The sequence below is a fragment of the Glycine soja genome, chromosome 4 (genome assembly GCF_004193775.1).
Source record: "Glycine soja cultivar W05 chromosome 4, ASM419377v2, whole genome shotgun sequence".
NCBI lineage: Eukaryota > Viridiplantae > Streptophyta > Magnoliopsida > Fabales > Fabaceae > Glycine > Glycine soja.
In genome coordinates this window covers 8,794,465-8,816,606 of record NC_041005.1, presented here as the reverse complement: position 1 = coordinate 8,816,606, position 22,142 = coordinate 8,794,465, and the positions used below count along the sequence as shown (strand labels likewise).

General features: G+C 32.9%; 2 protein-coding genes and 1 long non-coding RNA gene across 4 annotated transcripts in view; 2 read left to right on the top strand and 1 right to left on the bottom strand.

Moving 5' to 3' along the window:
• Positions 1–19,894, bottom strand: part of LOC114409247 (protein DETOXIFICATION 27-like) — a 31,970-nt gene extending 12,076 nt beyond the window's left edge. The window contains exons 1-9 of one of the 2 annotated variants that reach the window (XM_028372640.1): positions 19,486–19,894; positions 18,657–19,198; positions 18,202–18,288; positions 17,873–17,929; positions 15,327–15,565; positions 13,347–13,465; positions 13,153–13,242; positions 12,972–12,996; positions 12,458–12,588 (exon numbers count right to left, since the gene is read on the bottom strand). In XM_028372640.1, coding sequence (XP_028228441.1) covers positions 12,566–12,588; positions 12,972–12,996; positions 13,153–13,242; positions 13,347–13,465; positions 15,327–15,565; positions 17,873–17,929; positions 18,202–18,288; positions 18,657–19,198; positions 19,486–19,788 — 1,485 coding nt within the window. In that variant the 5' untranslated portion in view covers positions 19,789–19,894 and the 3' untranslated portion in view covers positions 12,458–12,565. Of the gene's footprint in view, positions 1–12,246; positions 12,589–12,671; positions 12,997–13,152; positions 13,243–13,346; positions 13,466–15,326; positions 15,566–17,872; positions 17,930–18,201; positions 18,289–18,656; positions 19,199–19,485 lie in introns of those variants that run through there. The other variant, XM_028372639.1, reaches the window with a different exon arrangement.
• Positions 471–9,796, top strand: LOC114410505. The gene is made up of 10 exons (XM_028374495.1): positions 471–808; positions 7,051–7,263; positions 7,367–7,630; positions 7,728–8,263; positions 8,412–8,619; positions 8,704–8,957; positions 9,040–9,207; positions 9,280–9,384; positions 9,483–9,555; positions 9,647–9,796. The coding sequence occupies exons 1-10, from the start codon at positions 524–526 to the stop codon at positions 9,794–9,796; spliced, it is 2,256 nt and encodes a 751-aa protein (XP_028230296.1). The 5' UTR covers positions 471–523.
• On the top strand, positions 9,905–11,912 carry LOC114409248. The gene is made up of 4 exons (XR_003666016.1): positions 9,905–10,328; positions 10,457–10,546; positions 10,747–10,831; positions 11,197–11,912. It is a non-coding gene; the product is annotated as an uncharacterized LOC114409248 (long non-coding RNA).
• Positions 19,895–22,142: the final 2,248 nt, after the last annotated feature.

Genomic DNA, 22,142 nt, shown 5'->3' with positions numbered 1-22,142 from the left:
GTCATTCAAGAAATTTGGGAGGTTGATTATACATCATTTAGAGTGCCTGTTTTTAAGTGTCAGTGGGTGAACGGGACAACGGGTGTGTTTCAAGATCCATTGGGATTTACTTTGGTAGACCTTAGTAAGGTGGCATATATAGACGAACCTTTCATTATGGCAGCACAAGCCAGACAAGTTTTCTATGTACAAGATCCATGTAATTCAAGTTTGTCTGTGGCTCTGCAAGGAAGACCAAGTGGAATGAATTACCATAATGATGAGTCAACCCTTGACATTGGTCAAATGTCTAGTTTTTCAAAACAATTGCCTTCAATGAATGAAGCTGATGAAGTGGATGATGGACATGCAAATCGTGTAGATCATGATGAAGGTCTATGGGAAAACATCCCTACAGGCTGAGTGCGAAAGTAATGCTTTGTTTAATGTGTAAATATAATGATTATGTTAGTATTACGCCTTTGCTTTTGTTAATGTCTAAATGTAATCGTTAATATTAATTGTGTATTTTATTTACAGGATCATGGCCACAGATCCGACGTCTCCTCCACAGTCCGATGGTCAATCAGAGGCGACTTCCAAGAGGAGTAGAACAACGACACGGCTGAGAACATTGACATTAAGAACCGTGGATCAGCCCAGACCGGCTGTTTATGTGGATCCCGCTACCGGGAGAGCATCCGGACCGATGCGTGAAAAGTTCCACAGCTACCTAGGCGTAGTGGCGCGAGAAAAGGTTCCCATTATCCACAATAATTGGAAAGACGTACCTGAAACGCTAAAGGAGATTGTGTGGAATGACATTCTAGTAAGTCCTTCATACCAATTACAATATTTGAATTAAGAATCAATTTTTCTGTTAAAAACATAATTGACTATAACAAATAGTTGTCCTTTATAATCTCTACATGTGTTTCATGCCCTTTATTTTAAATGACTTGTCCTTTATTTGAATAGTTAATCACTATCCTAGACTCCTATATTTGTAAAGAACAGCACAAGGGCAGTTTTTATTTTAAACATGAATATTAGTTAGTTAGATGAGGTTGAGAACAAATATTGTCAGATCAAAGTTAGAGACCAGAACAAATCATGTGTATAATAAGTTCACAAATTTAAATTGATAACTTAAACAAATGAAAATTGGCATGGGTTTTGTGTTAGGGAGCAGGGGTAGTATTTTTATCCTTAAATACTTAATAGGGTAATGCATATTATTTTTTATGCTAATGTAACCATAAGTTTGATTTTTATGTTATACTATTTTTGTATGGAATAAATTGATTTGTATCACTGTAAACATCCCAAATTTCCTAAAACTATGACAATAGCTGCCTACCCACTTGCACCGCCAAATAAAGCATTGCTTTCCAATCCACATAATCCAGTGGCCCTCCAAATATTATGATTAATAGGAACTTCTTTTCTTTTTTGTTTTTTACAAACACTTAGAATTATACAAACTCAGTTAACACTTAATAGCATTTTTATCACCCATCTATTGTCTATAAAGCTTTTGCGATTCCAATGAGAGAATTGCATAAAATGATTTTTAGGTTCAATGGGGAAAGGGCCCACTCTATTGACCCATCTCAAAGCCTCCCACCATAAATTCCTAGTCATTCTGCATGAGAACATGATGTGGCCAATATCTTCCTCTTCACTATCACATAACGGGCACCTATACGAAGGCAAAGTGATGTGTCTCTTTCTCAAGTTAGCCTTAGTAGGCAATCTGTTTCTGAAAATTCTCCAACAGAAGGCAATTGCTCTTGGGGGGATTTTCAGATTCCAAATAATCTTAAAAGCTCTGTCGTCATTAACAGATCTGCCATCATTCTTGAGGATATTGTAGGCTGACTTTGTGGAATAGGCTCCACTAGGATCAACCTTCCAAATAAGGGAGTCCATACTGGTTGGGCAAATCTGGACAGCATCAATCTCAGCATCAATTTCTCCTCCATTGCATCCTCCATTCCCATTTATTATCAACAAGAATTCCCATTAGGCTGATAGAAGAATCCTGCTGGTAGCTCAGTTGATACAAAGTAGGGTATTTTTCTTGAAGAGTTAAATCATCCTCTCTCCATTTATCCTTCCAGAACCTGATTTTTGCCCCATTACCCAACTTCCAACACAAATTATTGGACAGCCTATTAGTGTGCTGCTGCTGGAAAATAGATTTTAAGTCCTTCCACCACTTAGAGAAAGCTGTGGAGTTTCTCCCATGAATCAGAGCATTCTAGCCACCATACTTGGACATTACAATTCTGGGCCAAAAGTGATTCTGATTAGTCGCCAATTCCCAGCCCCATTTGCCCAGCAAGGCCTCATTAAATTTCTTCAAATATTTTTTTTTTTTATCAGCAAAGATAAAATATATATATTAAAGAGTACCAGAGGTACTAGATAAGGTACAAATTACAGATCAGATTAGATTCCAGGTAGACCTAATTCTGACCATGGATAGAGTGTGGATACAGGAATGGTTATAATACACATATCAAGGTATTCTTAAAAATCCTGCACTAAGATTGGTAGACCAGTGATTATGGTACTATCATGCAAGTACCCTTTGCACTATTAAAATCTTACTTTCAAACCTCTTAGCCTCTTATGTTTCAAAAATTAACTTTGTTTCTGCTCCCACATAATTTAATTTTAAGCTTGGAAAAAGTTACTTGTATCTTGAATTCATTAGTCTGCTTCAAGTAAATTATGCCAATCTGCTTCAGTAATTTAAGGATATGTTTTTGTTATCTGAGTCAAGGAAGCTAAAGTTTGCAAAACAAAAGTTTACTTCAGATCTTCTCTGGCTTCAAATGGTATAAGAGAACTTAGAGAACAAACATGAAATTAATCAAATAACAATTATTGAAAGGGCCTTCCTAAAATATTTCCCAAACAAGACTTCTTTGGCCTCTTCGAAGACATTATTTGGGTCAGCAAAGAAACAAATCCTTGTTTTATTATTTCTACTTTCTATACAATATTTCTAAGGTCATTGATATTGTCTGAGAACACAAACTTCAAATTTTCAGGTGTCTCTACCTGCAATAGAAACATACAACATATTCATGTATACAACTCTAGTGTCTTATCTAAGCTCGAGTCCACACCACATCATGGAGTTGCTTGCTGATTGATTTAACAGTTACTTGGTCATCCTCACCATATAGAATCCAGAAAGATTAGTCAAACCTAACTTCTGGTATATGAAATTTAGTATTGAACAGAATGTTAGAAACTAAAATCTTCATAGGGTGCACAAGTTTATCAGTCTTATTTACAGTTTTCAGCCCTGTATTTACTGTTCCAATAGAACTTAAATCTTGCAGTTGCTGGGGTGGGGTAGGACAATTTTTAGCATGCTAAAAATTCATGTCTACCAGTTTGTGCTGGGGACATCACAAATTCGTCTGCAGAATCCTTGGAAGCAGCATCTTTGTACGAGCAGGCAGCAATTATTTCCTTGTTTATTGTGCCATGCACAATGTCAACAACTTTAACATAAAAGAGATGAAGAGGTAAGTTACAATTGCAAGTCTTAAGTTATTTCCTTGTTTAAATCACACCAAGCTTAATATTGTTAGGCTTCTTCCTTGTGTCAACTTGTCAAAAGGTGCCCTCTTAGGAACAAAGAGGATAGGCTTACAGGCATAAGTGTCCCTCACCTGAGAAGTGCTTCACAGGCAAATGCTCTTCCAGTCATTGGAGTCAATCTTGTAGAAAGCATAATACTCCTCCTTTGTGATCTCCTCAGGCTCTGTCATCCAAATGGCCTTATGCTTGTTCACCAACGAGCATTCATGTGACACTTCCTTGCTGAGGAAAAAAAAATGTGACACTTCCTTAATCTTCTTTAAATTACTTTCTTCCTTCTCCTTCTCTTCGTCAACATCCTCCACCTAAGTACATTAAAAAATTAGATATTGAAGTCAAATTGTAATTAAAAAAATACCAAAAAAAATAAATAAACGTTTTGAAGTACTTCTTTAGATGGTATTCCTTATGGTTCAAGTAGCAATAACGATGACAATTGTATGCATGTTTTGTTTGATATTGATTTCATTTTTTGCATAAAACAAAGAGGGGAACGAACAACAATTTGAAAGTTGTACATTCAGGAACTAAAGAATTCAAAATAGCTAGTAATAAGAGGGATTTGTTTTTGGGATTTTCTGAGCACCAAGAGCGGCTACGCAAGAAGCTTGCACTTGAGGAGGGAAGGATGTTTGCAGATAATGAACAACTTTCTTAACTACTTGTCCTTCAGACTTTCCTGGTTCTTCTTGTTAATATGTACATCACAATAGTATAAGCTATGGCGTAAAAACATGGTCTATATTGACTTCTAAGATTGTTAGGGGTCAAAAACACCATGTCCATAAGCCATAGCCTTATACTATTTATATTTACATATTACCAAAAGAAACAGTCAAATCTGAACGGCAAATAGTTAAGAAAGTTGTTCATTAGCTGCCAATATGCTTCCCTCCTCAAGTGCAAGCTTCTAGCGTACCCGCTATTGGTGCTCAGAAAATCCCAAAAACAAATCCCTCTTATTACTAGCTATTTTGAATTCTTTAGTTCCTGAATGTACAACCTTCAAATTGTTGCTCGTTCCCGTATTTGTTTTTTGCAAAAAAGAAAATTAATCTGAAACAATTCAGGCTGAATTGTTATCGTTATTATTACTCGAACCATAAGGAATAACAGCTAAACAAGTAATTTAAAATGTAACTTTTAAATTATGTGGTATTTTTTTAATTACAATTTTACTTCAATATCTAATTTTGTTAATCTACTTAGGTCGTTTTTTAAATATAAATATGAATTTAAAGGTGATCTACTGATAATATAAAGTACTTGCTAATCACAAATTATGATACCTATCATTTTAAATTTTAACTTAATTTTATAAATATTAATAAATTTATAATAAGACAATTTTTAACATGTGCTGCAGTGATTCCTTTGACTTCACTATAATCTCCTTGACATAATTAAGAATTAGAATTAGACCTGGGCTGCAGTGATTCATTTGACTTCACTATAATCTCCCTTCCCAAGCCTTTGATTGTCTATGTTAACTTCTTTGCCTCTGATACTGTATAACTCTTCAACATGCCATTGCAGCAATTATTTTACCAGGCACATACATTTTTAATTACAATTCCTTTAATTTGTATAAGGATACAAAAATAAAACACGTGTAGCTGAATGGAAAATAAAAAATGAAGGAAGCATGAGACTGTCAAAATATTATGTTTATACATAATATGTTTATATATGATAGCATGAGACTGTCAAAATAAGTAAAGGAAGCATGTACTTTAATGTATTATTTTTTTAAATCATTAGGCCTTAGTCTTAGCTTGTTTTCATTTGGCTTTATGGCTACTGCATAAGGAATGAGACACAGTCATATGAGTTCTTTGTCTGATTTGACAGTAGAGGATATGAACATATATATGGGTGCTTTATTGTGATATTATTCAATATATCAGTTTTTTTAATGTTCTGCCACTGCTATATCTAGTAGTATCTATTTTCATATCTAGGATGCCTTGAGGGTGTATTCTGATTTGGGGTTCAGCCGCAACTTGATGGACTTCATGGTTACCACTAAGGAGCCTGAATTTCTTAGAGATGTTGATGGGACGGAACATAGTTCTAATTCAGCTGAACAAGTATCTGGTAGCTCCAGCAGGTTTGGGAGTGGAAGATATTCCACATTTTAGGTCAGAGTGAGACTACTTCGAAACAGGATGGGGTTTCTGCTTCGAATTCGAAGAATTTTAATTCTGTTGCTACTAAGCTTATCTGGTTTGAAGTTAATTGCTGAGACATTTGATTGGAGTCATGATGCCTAGGCTTGTGAACTTTCCTTGCTTGCAAAATGTGTAGATTTGTTGTTAGTGCATTATTTGTGGATTTCAGATTCATTTTTAGGAAGTTTTTGGATTGAAGGGCACATTGCTTCTTGGTTGAATAACCTGTTTGTACATAGCTGAAATAAAATTTTCAATACTAGCACTACTGGTCCTTTTTTTTGCAATTCTATTACCAGCTTTTGGTTTTTTGATGTGTCAATTTCTTGGCTTATTTTACCTAAGATTTTGAATTAATTTAAGACATGTTTCTTCGGAGATAATTAGGCACCAAACGTAAATACCTCTTACAGCATACATTCAGACCTTTTTTGTCGCCTTGTGAGAGATAAATACCTCTTCATATTTTATTAAATTTCTAATAAAAGGTAGGTATTCTTCTATTTTAAACACTTTGACTATATTTTGTTTCTTCTTCTATCACATCATATAGTTTATTATATTTATATTTTTTAACCATGTATCTCATTATTTAATTAGATGTTAGGTGTTAAATAGGTGGTATGATGTCCACAAATTAATTATAATGCATAGTTGGTAATTTGTGATAACAACATCAGCATAAAGGTAATTTGTGATTGAACCATGAAATTCTAGCACCCAAATTTTGGAAAACAGCAAATAGTATCTGCATAGTTGGAAGATGAATTCACTAATCACCTGCACCGACTTTTCTTTTGTTTATTAGTGAATAATCTGCGTATGCCATAAGTTTTGATTATTACTCTGTTGTTTTAACTACTGTGCAGAAAACATGAGAAATCAATGTTTTAGTAATGATTTCAAATTACTTAAGAATTATCAATGTACATGGATTATCAATAACATCATTGATAAAAACTCAAATTGTGCGAAGGCTGAAGCATGTTCTTAACAAACCATGAAAAGAAGTTTTTCTAGGAATTCATACTTTAAGGCAATAACTGTTATTAGTGAGTGTCACAATATTTTTTTTCATTTATTATTTGTTCAATTTGGATATTAAATTTGATGGCTGTGACTGCATGGTAAACTTACATTATATGCTGATTGGATGCTTTTGCTTTACTTGGGGTATTATGGCAGAACATTGTCATTAAATTGTTGATTGCTAGTATTGTATAATGATATACATTTGGCTGCCTTTTTCCACAAATTTTGACACCTGGTTATGTAGGCAAAGTTTGATATCGCAGAAGCTACGAAGGTGAAGACGAAGGTTATGTCAACAGTAGCGACGAGATGGCGGCAATTTAAGTCCACATTGACTAGCAAATTTGTGTTTGCTAAGACTGAAGGTCAACAAACACAGGATGTTGTGACAAAATATGGACTAGATCCTGAAGCGTGGAAACAATTTGAAGAAACCCGCCTGACACCTAACTGGGAGGTTAGTTGAATCTGTTTATGGTAACTTCAAATGAATATTTTTTTGCCAATTTGATTATTTTAATTTCAAAAAAATCTCCGCAATTATGTATGTCACATTACAGGGTATTAGGAAACGAGCACAATCAATTCAAAAACACAACGACTGCCCTCACGTACTTTCACGTGGGGGATATGATTTGCTTGAGAAGAAATTGTTAGACCAGAAACGAAAAAGGATACAAGAGGAAGCATTGTTGAGTGAAAATCCAGCAAGTGTTGATGAACCCCCATCCCCAATAAAAAGGCATGTTAAGTGGAAGGTTGCTCGGACCAGGGCTGTTGGCAATATGACATCTGACTCTGCACAGGAAATTGCAGATAAAATAGTAAGTTCACCAATATGTTGCAATGTTCATATGTTTAAGTATTTTGTAATGAAAATGACTGCACGTTATGTATTTTTGTGTCACTTGTTTTGTGTAGGACTCCTTAGAAGAGCAGGTAACGCAGGGTTCGTTTGTACCCCATGGTCGGCAAGACATACTGAACACTGCCATTGGACGACCTGACCATGGGGGTCGCGTTCGGGCAGCAGGATCAGGTGTCACTATTACTCAGTACTACGGAAGGGCATCAAGGACATGCAGCAGCTCGTCCACGTCCATCAGCCAACAACAACTAGATGAAGTTGTTGCAAGGCTTAGGGAAGACATGACTGGCCAAATTAGGGAAGAATTGAGGACTCAAATTAAGGAAGAATTGAGGACTCAGCTAGAAGAGGAAAATAAAAGGAGCTTGGAAATAATGACCAATGCATTGAAAGAGGCTATTAAAAAAGAGTTGTCAAATAAAGGATCCCAAGAGGCACTCCAAATTCAGCCGGACATACAACAACTAGGTGCGCGTGTCAGCACACAAGGAAGTAATGTTGTTACCAATGCGCAGGCTTCACAAGAACATGATGCTGATGCCATACCATTGATGGGACTGTTTGTGCAGCGTAACGATGGTACACAAAGGTTTGTAGAAATATTACCTTACTTACAATTGAATCGGAGTTTTGTTTTCTCTTGCAGCTGTAATTGTTGGGTTTGGTTTGTGTTTTGTTCATGGTTTAGTTTTTGTTTTATATGCACTAAAAAAAGCTTTGTTTATGGTTCATTTAAGGTTGGTGGCCATGGGGAAAATAATGGAGGGGGATTCAATCATACACACAGTGGCATATGCAGATGATGTTGTCAGGGTAAGTGTAGAAACAGTTATTGATCCTGAGGCTGAGGTCCCCTATGCCACCTCAGAAATACAATATGTGAAGCAGGCCGTCAATACATTTGTAGCTTGGCCCACACACCTTGTGAAAGCTGTATTAGATGAGGTAACATGTTTGATTTGACATACGTAAAGTAAAACATTCATAGATTACAGTACAAATACTCATCCACTTTCATTAACCATGTAGCATCCACAACGTATTCCACACAACGAGGATGCACATGTGCCGAAGCCGGCTAATGTGAACGCAGATGATCCGTTGCGTGAATTGATGAAGTACAGTTTCGATCTTTACGACAAGCCACTTCAAATCAGCTTTGATGGGAGATTTCTTGGAATTGTAGATGCATCTACATCGATATTCATCACATATTCAGATGTTATTGAAATAATAGCAGGAGACAAAAGTCTGAACATATCTGTCATACAATTATGGTTAATGTAAGTGAATTCCTTCATATAACTCATTCCTCATTCATTCAATATCATGATCCACTACAATACTTTCAAATCATGTGAATAGGTATATTCGTGAGTGGAGTCAGATATTCAGTCAAGGTTTCATGTATGCATTCCTTGAGCCACAGTCGTTGGTTTGTTCAAAGGATAGACGCAGCGAATGCGAACAATATCTTGAAAGATGGCTTAAGGAATCTGACCGAGAGGTGTACATTGGACCTTACTTCCATCAGTAAGTGCTATTTAACAAACATACTTCAAATGATGTTTGGGTGTATACGTATCTAATGTGAATGACATGCAGGGAACATTGGCAACTCATAATTTTGTGTCCTAGGCAACATGTTGTTGTTTGGTTCTGTTCTTTGCGTAGGAAACCTGATATGCATATCAAAGCTACAATTAATAGGTTATCTCATACCATATAACTTTTTGCAAGCCTTCTTTAATGGTCATTATTGATTGACATTTTGTTGTATATGCGTTGATGTGGTTTTTTAAAAGCAGTGTAATGACAAAATTGAAGAAGACCTTGTCTCCTGAAACTAAGGCAGTTGCACCAAAGTGGATTGAAGTAAAGGTAAGTCAGCTATGTACCATGTGTTAGTGTTGTCTAGTTAAGTCATGAACTTATGTAATGTATACGATGTTCAAATGTTTTCCATATGTAGAGTCACGTTCAAACCGGCTGTTATGAATGTGGATATTACATAATGCATTGGATCTGGAACATCATAGCCAGCGACATAAAGAGTGATTGGTCCATGGTATGCATAAACTTCAGTACAATTGGAACTGAATTTTTATATTTGCAGTACTAACTTACAATTATGAATACTTGCAGTGGTTTGCTAATGACACACCATTGGACATCGGCATCATCACCACAATTCGAAAGAAATGGGCAACATTTTTTTTAAAGACAGCAATAAGTCAAAACGGCTAATGATGGCGTTGGAGTATTTTTTTTCCCTGTATTTGAGACAATTGTTATGTTATTTGACACAGCGGCTATTTTATTTTCGGTCATGCTACTAATATTCTATTCTTAGTATTACCTACTCAATTTCATATAATTGTAGTAATATATTGTCTTTACCCCCTTCTACTGCATTGCATCTGCATTTGATTACCACAGCAACAATTTAGTGCAGCTATAGTACCACCAAGCTTGCCACTGCAGCAGTTAAGTGAACAAATGAAGTGTCCACAGTCATTGGATGGTTGCTTGGTAGAGGTACATGCTAATAACTAATAAGATTTCCTGTGCAGGGTATCATTGTTTTTGCATGACTGATGGCTACCTTGGGGCTGGAGATTTTGGTTGAATCTGCCTCAAGTGTTATTTTGAAGGTAATTGAGATAATCTTTTGTTGTTGTTTGTTTATTATATACCTAAATTTGGGTTGAAGACTAGTTATTCAACATGTGGATTATCTACCATAAGATTGTTCTAATAAGTGATTTTATCATTTGAGCAGATGATATTATCATTTGACCTTGCTTTTGCTTTGATTCCGCTCCTAAAGTTCAGTAGCAGCAAAGTGACTAGCAGCACAAGCATTGAAGAGGTGTGTTTCCTCCTTGTTTGTGGATTCATGAACTATAAGTTAATACATGAAACTGAAAAATGTTCTAGTTATAAAATTTGATTAGCTAGGCTTACATGAATTGTTGAATTGATCAGCTAGGCATACATTATATCAACTGTTAGTGTCATTTTTTCAGTCTAATAATATTTTGGTTGATATTATCATTATTATGATTAAAGAGATTGCAGGGATTCCAAGGGAAGGGGACCAGGGGATGAAAAATATGATTAAAGAGAGTTCTTGAGGAGTTTGTCACATGCTCAGGTAATTAGTGCTAAAGCAGTTGGGTGAAATTCTCATATTTTGAATGCTGCATGCAATTAATATCGTCATTTGATGAAATGCAGAATCTTCCTGACTGGTTTAGTGCATGTTTCATTGATTGCATAAGATGTAAAATATTATTAATCAAGAGGAGTCTTGCTTAATTGACTTCAGTGTTGAGCGTGCTGCATTTGTCTTATGTACTAGTTCATTCATTTATTTAATTTTAGTTGACAACTTGTGGAATGGTGATATCAAAATATAACCTATGAAAGAGGATAATCTTGTCAGCTAATTGTTGAGTGGTTTATTTTTTTGTTTTGTCTTTTATGTTGCATTTGATGACTTTGTTTCTTTTCTTGTAGGGAAGTGGAAGATTTTGCACGAAGGTTAAATTCTGCTTGGCCTGAAAGGATGCAAATTTGATCTTTGGCCCAACACAGAAGACTAGTAACAATTTCTATGAATAGCAATGGTTCAACGCAGCTGTATATAGGTATGTTCTATCTATCTTCTCAATATTCGCGGTGAACCCTACTTGCTGCCTTGTTTTCTATCAGAAGCATCATTAAATTTTGTTGACATGCACATGACTGGAATCAACTAGTTATAAGTTACTTCATCACTCTCATGCATTTCATTCATCACATACAACACTCTCTCCAAAGTTCAAATTAAGACTGAGGGGTGAGAAAGAGACAATTAATATGGGTGCCGGTCTACTTGCAATTGGTTCTTGTGCAATTGGTCTATGCAGTGATGAACATTACTTAAATGCTTGCAATAGAATCTGGAATGAGCCCTCTTGTCCTTGTTGCTTATCGACAACTCTTTGCTACTGTGTCCATTGCTCCCTTTGCTTATTGGCTCGAGTGGTAATTATATATATATATACCCTTTCTGGTTTTGTTTTATTTTCATATATATAAACAATGCATGCATGAAAGGCTTTGATGAACTTTGAACCACCTATAACATTCTCACTGTGAGTGTCACCGTCGATATCCCTTTTCTTTTGGTTGATGCATGATTGTGTTATTTATCCTTTAAATGTATTTATATATGTTTGTTGTATATAAATGTAGCTTTGTTTTTGAAATTTGAATGGTATAACCCAAATTTTGTGAGCAGGCAAAATACTTCAACGACGGTCCTTATGAAAACCCGTCTTTATAGCCTTATTTACCAACAACGACGGGTGCTCCAGCCACCGTCGTTGAAACCTCAGACAACAATGACGGTGTCCTCACCACCGACGTTGACATACTACCAAACAACGTCGGTGGTGAGCCCGCCACCGATGTTGACAGGAAACAAAACAAATACGGGTGTTATTCGTACCCGACGTTGATATGGACAACAACGACGACGAGTCTTGCGAACCCGACGTTGAAATGGACCAAAACAACGACGGGTTGTCTAATATGTGCGTCGTTGAATCCTTTTTTATAACGTCTATTCTTTTATAGCCACTGACGTTGTATTCTTGCATTACAAAGACGGGTCCTAGGATGACCGATGTTGTTGTTGTCGACATACAACGACATCTGGAACAAAGACGGTGTGGGGCCCGTCGTAGATACCGGTTTTCAACCGATGTAGAAGCTTCTTTTTGTAGTTGTGAACAAAGAAACCTTGTCCAGCTAGTTGTTAGCCAGCAATAAAAGATAAGAAAACAAGGAATCAAAGAAATTAATGATGACAGGGTAAATCACGAGCTTCATCACTTTTCTCTCATCTTATCCGTCTCCACAATCCTGCAATAAAAATTGAAAAATATGATTAATTGAACTTTTTCTGTGCTAAAATATGATTAAAACATCTAATTAATTAGTCTTACTAAAGAATATGTAGTAACACCATAGGTTGGAATTACAACTGTATTGTCGGTGCGTGGGGATCTCCAAATTCAACTCATGGTAATATAACATAGCTATCCTAAAGAATAACCGGGCCTTTAATTTTGAATACAACAACAACTTGGTGAATATTGAAAGAAATATATATATATGCAGCATCCAATACAACGGCAAAACTCATAGAATCCAGATTGGTGAATAACAAACACGATCCATTGGCTAAATCAAATGTTAATTGGAGGCTTCCAGATTGCCATTGGAGTTAGATTTTGACCACTTACTTACACGAAAGCAAGCTTTCTCCTCCTGCAAAATGCCATTAAAACAAAATATTAGAACATGCATATATACGCTATATATTGATATAATTTATCGTGAGATCTTTCAATTTTGTCAATATGCTAAGTGCTAACGAATTGGAATTAGCTATAGCTTGTTTATCATGTAAAAGTAAAACTATACCTCCTTTTCCCAATCACATCGTATCGTTACTATGATCAGTATCAGCGTTTGAATTGCTGTGCCACCAAAAATCATGCCCCCCCAAATGCCCTGCCATGCATGATCATTCCCATATTGTTAGCACACCACTTAAAAACTTTTCAAACACAAAATTAGTGTCTAGATGTGATAGTTAAGTAGTAAACTATACGTACAATTACACCACTTTTGAAGACCCATCCCATTATAATTCCGAGTGGGAACCCGATAAGGTAGTAGCATCCTATATTTATATATGCAACGTATGCTTGCCATCCGGATCCAACAGCCACTCCTATAATATTATATCAAATATTATCAATACCATGATGGCAACTATATCTTTCAATACCTCAAGATAACAAACTACTTATCAATGTAGGATATGCATTACACAAAAAGCTTTCGTATTTGTATCAAAAATAAGGCATGCATGATGCATCACCAAATTTCTTTATATAATCAAAGTAAATTTAATTTAATATATACATTGACAATGTAAAAAAAATTAAAATGTATTATAATTTAACTATGTGTTAACATTTAAATCATGCATTATGATTTATTAACTGGTATGACAACACTTAAAAAACAACAATAAAATAAACTCAAATATTTTTTTTTTAAAATGCTACCTAATATATATGTATCGTGAATTATTATACATTTCCAAAGTAATGAGATAATATTTATTAGAAAGGATATTTTGAAGTGTTTCTCATACACAGAATCCGGTTATCAGTAATATTATGAAAATTTTACATAACTAGAACTAATAAATTAAAATTTAACTATATAAACAATTATATAGCATAAAAAATGTTGAAACCCCACATGTAAGTTCCAAACTTGCATGCATATGCATCTTCTAAAATTACCAGTAATATTTTAATAGGTTACGTTGGCTGCGCAAACTTTGGAAATTTAGATTCCTTCTTCCACTTTCTTGGTGGACCTTAGAAGTTAGATCCATGCATATAGTGAGACTGAGATATTATATGTTATGTTATTATTATTACATAATAATATAATGGCTTAATTAAGTTTTTAGTTGTAAGGAATTTTCAATTTTTCATCCCTAAATTATTTTTAAAAAAACTGGTCCCTAAAGCATTTGTTGTTATTAAATCATCTCTGTCGTTAATGTTTTTTGTTAAATAATAAAATGTCATAAAACAAGACAAATTAAATGACACATGTATACCATATACGTGACACATAAGTTTTATTATATTTAGGTAAATAATTATAAGGTTAAATTATTCTTTTGGTTTCTATAGTTTCACGATTCGTACTTTTTAGTTTCTATCGTTTGAAAATGATTTTTTTAGTTTCTAAAATTTACATTTTAATTCTCTTTTAGTCCCTATAATTTGAAAGTGATTTGTTTAGTTTTTATGATTTGTATTTTAATTCTCCTTTAGTCCTTATAGTTTGAAAGTGATCTTTTTAGTTCCTATGATTTATATTTTAATTACCTTTTAGTCATTATTACAAAAAAATATAAAAAAAATTAATTATAAATTATCAAATTTTTTTATTATAAATTATCTTCCGATAAATTAGTTACGAATTACTTTCTATTATTTTGTATTTAATTGTAATTGATAATATTACTCATACTTTGATGATTAAGACTAAAAAAAATTAAAATATAAAATATAAGGATTAAAAATATCACTTTCAAACTAAAAGGACTAAAAGAGAATTAAGATGTAAATGATAAGAACTAAGAAAATCACTTTCATAGAGACTAAAAGAGAATTAATATATAAATTATAAGGACTAAAAAAATCACTTTAAAACTATAGAGACTAAAAGATACAAATGATAAAACTATAAAAACATAATTAAACCTAATTATAATATTATGTTATTAAAATATAAAAGAGAAATTGTCATTCTTGAACCCTAACGTTTCAAGTATTCATGATCACCCATAAGAAAATCTACGTTGCAAATCTACGTTGCAAAGCAAGCAACAATCCATTATTTTTATCTACAATTTTTGTAATTAGTAATCATTTAAATAAACAGTTCAATTATTTACTATAAAAACTATTTATAATAAAAAAAAATATTTAAGGATCAAATATTTTAAAATCCCTATAAAAAAACTAAAACTTAATTAATCCTAATATAATTTGTATACGTACCTGACAAAACGGGTTGTACACTGTTGAGAAGAATGGTGATAGCTAAGAGTAATGACATGTTGTCAACGGCTTGTAGGACGGAAGTGCTGGTGGTGAATATGTATGCTATATGCTCATGGAATATCATTATCAGAACGCAAAATATAAGCCCAATGATTGTTGATTGTGCCACTGATACTTGCGTTGCAAATTTTGCTGCTTTGCCATTTCCTGCGCCTAACTCGTTCGCCACCCTTACCCTGTAATTAACATAATCATGCTTTCGTTAATTAAACATGACTATTTTTTTTAGAATAAGTTTAGGGAAAGGACTTGTTCTACTATAAAATTGGGACTGTCGATAATTAACTTTCATTTAAAAAGTACTCCAATGCAACAGTTAAGGTTGGAAAGAGGATCAGGATTCTCTATCTACAGTTCGTATGTATGCAATATCATTTTGAGCAATGAGAACGCAAAAGAACGTCTTGGAAAAATAGAGGTCAATTCAATAGTTTGAAGATGTTTTCTTCTTCTTTGTCCTTATCTTTCTCTTTTGACCGTATCCAAGTTCAATCTGAGAAGACAGGAGAACCATTTAATCATGATACTGCCGCCTAATATCTCGCTAATAATATCTGTAAAAGTGAGAAATAATGTAGTATGAAATAATTTATACTATTTATCCTAGTTAAATATAAAAAAATAGTTTATCCTATGTTATAAATTAGTTCTAAATCATATTAATTTAAATTAAGATGAAGAAAAATAAAGTACAGTCTGAAGTAAAGTTTTTCTTTTATTAAATCAATTTCATTTAATTTGTTTTGTTTCATTTTAAAAAATTCAAACAAGACTTTTTTCTTTTTGTGGGTTCAATCGAATCAATCCCCCATTCCCGAGTGATTGTTTGCAGAAGAAAAATTTATGTCGTTTTACTTTATTTCTTTTTATTCAATCAAGTCCAATAATAGCCTATAGGAAATGAATATGATCACACAAAGCGTTTTCTCGGGATAGAAAGGTTCATGCCGTCCACGAGTAGCATTTACATTGGAACGTTATCAACAAGAACAGATATAAAAGAGTGGTAAATTACTTGCCCACGTGATATAATTCAAAATTCATGCCCAAAAAGAGGAGAAAAGAAAAAAAAATAAAAGATAAAGAATTCTAAAAGAAATTAAAGATAAAGATGATATTCTAAAGCTACATGTTGAAGAATCTCAAAGTCATTAATTAAAATGTTATTTGATACCCAGAAGGAAAATTATTTTTTCACGAAACTTTTACTCCCAAATTCTTTATATATCAACAACAATACAAGAATATATGTTGAAATAATAAAGTTCTCACACACATTCACATTATGCATTCACTCACTCTACCTTAGAGAATAAAAGAAGATGATGAAGGAATTGATTAAGAGAAAATAAAGAGGACTTAAAATTCTAAATTAAAATTTCTACACTCTCATTCTTCTCATTAATTATCACTATTATGTTTATACACGATGCATATATGATTATAACAAATTTTAAATTTCATGACGGTCAAACTAACTTCAAAATGAGTCAGTAACTCACTTCTAACTAAATATCTGAATTATAGCATATATCATCAACAATCAAATTTTTTTATTCTATTTTTGTATCACATCTATAATTTATTGTTATTACTCCTCATTCTTTGTTTCTTTTTCTCTAATAATGCAACTTGTTTATTGTTAAAGAAAACTTAATATTTGATGTCCAAAAAATATTATTCAATAATATGTGAAAATATTATTCATTCCTTTTAAAGTATTACCCATTTTTTAAAACATGTCTCATTTGTTGTCAACTTTAAATAGCAAAAAAGACATCAATTATTTTAAAATTTATTTTAAATTATTGATATTTTTATTAAATAAAATATAATATTAACAAAATAAAAGTATTATTTAGTTAAAAGGTATAATTTTTAAATTAAAAAAAATTTACCTTTTTACTGATAAATTTAGAAAATGATATTTTCAATCGAGCACAATAAGGAGAAAAGAACTAAAAAAGTACCAGGAATGTAAATAATTGTGACTAGCAATAATTAAAGAATATTTTTTAATGGAAGGAAAATTTACGCCTGGCAAGATAAGATAAGCATAATGCCAGTTGGGGCCTTGGGGGCATGATTTATCCACAGCCCACAGGTAATATTACACTTTTACTCTTTAGTAGAATTAATTTTAATCTAATCTACAATAAAAGGCAAAGAGTTCAAGGAAGAAAGTGGAAAAGGATGGTTTAGTATTTAAAAGAAAACAATACATACACTGTGAAGAGTTTTACATAATTAATAAATATAGAAATAATCATATATAGTAACTAATTTGTTGTTGTTTTTTAATAATAACTAATTTAAAAGTCATTTCTAATATGATTTGTAATTAGCTAATTTATAATTTCTTTACACTTTCGGTACATGAATTTTAAACTCTTTATTCAAACAGTAAACAAAGGATATATATTTCCTTAAAATAAATAAAATGAAGAATATTAAAAGAGGAAAAAAGAAAAACAACAACGTACCCAGTACCCGCGAAGAAAGCCAGGGGAATCATCATTTCCCACCCGTTGATGGTCATACTGCAAAACCAAATACAATGCAACTAACCAGTTAAAGATCATAAAAAGTGCGGAATAACCTTTAGAATAAATTTTTATAGTCTTTAGAATAATTTTTTAAAATGATGTCAAGGATTGAAATTAGAAAGTATAAAACAAAAAAGTGAATAGATTAAATATTTTAGAAATATAAAAAATAATCAATTTTAAAAATCTATATTAAAATGAGAAAAAAAACTCATGATAATTAACGGCTGTAAAATACAGAAAAAAAAGGATGTAAAATAACTTACCATACAGACAAGGCATCCACAGCGATAGTGGCATTCTCCAACTGGCCAGTCATAAGTAGCAATATCTTGTAGTACCAGTTCTCTAAGCTGCATCAACGTATAAGATTCAAGTGTCACCAACCAAGTACCCAAATGTCCTTCTCATTAATTGCACCAATTATGTATAAAATTGATTGTCTAGTTTCATTTTCATTCGAGATAAGTTAGAATTTTGTTAATAAATAACAATAGTAGACTAACAAGTACAAGTGGTATTGAAATTTATTTCTATTAAGTAAGATTTAGAATTCAATTGAAAAAAATGAAATTAAAGAAAATTTATTTACTAAAAATAATTAATTGGATTTTTTATTAAAGATGAATTATTAATAAAACTAATAAATACTATACACAAATATGACGAGAGAGAAAAAAAAAACAAAATAATAGTAGTAAAAAATGAAAAATGATAATACCATAACATGACCCCAGAAGCGGAAGAGAGTGTGAGGAATTCCCAGAGTCCAGAAAAAGCTTCAAGGGAGAAACCATTCCAAGTCAAAGGGCAGCCACCATAGGCAATGTAAGCATACATGCCAAAAACCAAAACCCACCAAGAAATGTCCAAAGAAATAGCTGCGCCATAAAGTCCAAAATCCCAGACATAAATGAAGAGCCAGCTTGTGACCACATTAACCACCAAACCCAGCAGAGAAACCCAAGCAATAACTGCTGTCTTGAGCTGGCACTGTAGGAATCTCTGCATAGGAAACTGAAACGCGAAACTGAAGTGCAGGGGAATGAGCCACACTGCCACCACCCCGCTCCACTCTGCCACGTCATCTGGCTGTCCTAGGAATTTCAGAAGCGGCGTTGCAAAAACATAAAACGGCAACAGCAGGAAACAGCACATGAACAGAACAATCCATGACCTCTGCATGTATATCCCCAACAAGTGGTATCTCTTCGCCCCAAACGCTTGCCCGCACAGTGTCTCCAACGCGCTCGCCATCCCCAACTATTACCACACAAGATTACTTTTCTTTTTGCATTCAAGAATTACAAATTATTTATTTTTAATAATAAAAATGTCGATTAGCCTTTCTTCAAGTTGTATTTTTTGATAAATTTTAAGAGAGTATCAGAAAATATATTCCTTAACGCTCATAAAAATATGTTGTTATAAGAGACAAACATTTTCTCTTTTATTATTTATCGCAATTATATATTTAAACTAAACCAATTCTAACCATGAATTAGCATGAGATGGAGTTTTTGTTAGTGAGGGAAAAGAAAGAGACTTACAAGGAGGCCGAAATTGAAGCCAACAAGAACGTTGTTGGCGATAGAAATGGCAGCGAGTTCGACATCACCCAAGTGACCGGCGAAGGCTTGGGTGACAACATTCATGGTGAACGACGCGAGGCGGCTGAATATAGAGGGCCCCACAATGAGCCATAACTTCCTGGTTTCAAGCCAGAGCTTGTCACCAAATCTTTGTTCCTCGTCGTCTGTTTGATGTTGTTGTTGTGCATCTCGTGTTGGCAAAAGAGCTTCGGTAAGATTTTCGCCATTGGCATGTCCACTGTCTCCTTTCAAGCTCCCCATGAGTATGACCCTAGCTAGCTGCCTCCAGAGAAATAGAAACAAAAGTATAAAATCGAGTTGATCGTGGATCCTATGTTTACTCTTCAATCCCTTCAACAACACTGCTGACCTATGCATATAGGTTAATAATATAAATACTCATTTATTATTTTTCATATTTATTATTATTTTTCCTTTCTTTTTTATTTCTTGAGTGAGAATTTATATATTAATAACATAAAAGGTTTTCAGACAGTTCACTGAATAAAATTTGTATATAATAAATTTATTGATTTTTATAAAAAATTATGTTAAAAATTTTATATATATATATATATATATATATATATATATATATATATATTAGTTACTTGTGTATGATTTTTTTACAATACTAATATATGAAAATTAGACTCTTATTATTTTTATTTGTTTAGATGTAAATTTGTAATGCATATTTGTCATTAAATTAAATTAAATTAAATTTTTATGGATTATACCAACTAATCATTGATAAATGAAACTAAACTTAGACTTTTTAAGTAAACTATCAAATACAAATATTATAGATAGGAAAATATGCCTGATTAAAAAAATATGCCTGATTAAAAAAATATGCATGATTGAGAGAAAAAATTGCATTAAATTTGATTAATCAGATTTTTCAATAAATATTAATTGTTAATAAAATTGATAGATATTTTATATTAAATTTATGATAATTATTTTATATTTTTAATTTTAATTAATATTCATTTCAAAAATTTATTTTTAAATAAAATAAATATATTTAACATCTTAAAAATATTAAATATTTTTATTTATTTTAAAAAAAATTAAAAATTAAAATAAGAATATTGTAAAGGAATTCTTAATTGGTATTTTTTAAAATATCATTATTCAATGTCAGCATTCGTGCATTTCGTGACTCTCTCTCTTTTTTTTTTTTTTTGAAACGTATAGCCATTCGGTATATAAAAAAACAAAATTTGGGGTGTTCGTCTCCAACTTTGATATCTCGTGTCTCGTGCGTGTGGATTCAGAACTCTCTCTCTTTTCTTTTTTTCCATTCCGGATTTGGTGGCTATTGATTATTTTTAAAGGTGTTCAAGGGGGTAGCTGACCCGCAAATCCAATTTAATCCAAACTGATTCCAAAATGCTCCTACACAACAAGGATCAGAGAATCCATCTTCACAAGCCAATTAAAGGTGATAAAAAGAAATCCTACCAGAAGTCTTACTAGTAGTTGGAACTTACAGTCAAAGGCAATATCTATGACTTGAAGCCTCGTCTTTTAGTTCAAGAGGTGAGGGTGCTCCTCACTTATATATGCGTGAACAAGGTAGGTGTTTGTCATCACAAAGCCAGGACTAGCGAAAGCGTGGTCTCAGGATCAGAACTGGCTATGATACCATCTTAAAATGAATAATATGAGAGGTCTAACTCAACCCCAAAAGCTAGCTCAAGAGGTGAGGGTTGTCCCTCACTTATATATTTTAATGTGGGATTACTTTTAGCCGATGTGGGACTTGGATTATTTCCAACACCTCGACTGACAAATTCTTTAATCTTTTCCTTGCAATTACTGTCGCAGTGTTAATATTTAAATCAGCAAAGTTTGCCTCATGTCTAAATATAATAAAACTATGAATTATCCAAAACAAAAAAAAAATGAGAATCAAAATTGAACTTTAAAATATCCAATTATTATAGAATAAAAAGAATTCATCCATTGAAATATAAATGAAAACAAAGTCTACATCCCATTTCAAAAATCCTTAGAAGTTTGATCCTTTGAGCAAGGAAGTTTCTTTATAGGGAAAAGTAGGAAATTACAACCCCTGATGAAAAAATTAATAGAGCAAATTTAAACAATAAGTGTTTATTGGACAACCGCATATACTTTATCCATGGCTGCAACTCCTTATATTTTTTAAGTGAACTCATTACTTCATATGGATATTATTATACATCAACAAAACATACCTCGTGTCAAAATTGAATTGGTTCCTGCCACTCCTTCAATAATGAAAGAAAATTTTCTGTCGATTCGTTTCTAACCTGATTAGAAGAGTAAACAATACCGATATCAGTACTCCAAAACAATGCAGAACCCATTAAAATATAAAATTTGAAAAGAAATGCAAACCTACTCATGTGGAGGTTAGCATCCTACTTAATGTTCAGAGTTATTAATGCAAGCAACATTAAATTAAGAAGCATTTAGAATGTTTTGCCAAAATAAGATTCATTAAGACCCAGTACTCTCAACACAAAGGTTACTCCTCTGGTGCTGGGCTGGGATTGAATTCATCCAAACAGAGCACTCAGCCAGTACAGGTTTCACACCCATTTGCTCTTGTTAGGTCAATT

What these genes read in the sequence shown, in the direction of transcription:
- LOC114410505 (XM_028374495.1), top strand. Translation starts at nt 524, where the DNA reads ATGGCCACAGATCCGACGTCTCCTCCACAGTCCGATGGTCAATCAGAG. An exon ending in GCCTGACACCTAACTGGGAG is followed by an intron (nt 7,264 to 7,366) that starts GTTAGTTGAATC and finishes GTCACATTACAG; the next exon opens with GGTATTAGGAAACGAGCACA. An exon ending in ATCAAAGCTACAATTAATAG is followed by an intron (nt 9,385 to 9,482) that starts GTTATCTCATAC and finishes TTTTAAAAGCAG; the next exon opens with TGTAATGACAAAATTGAAGA.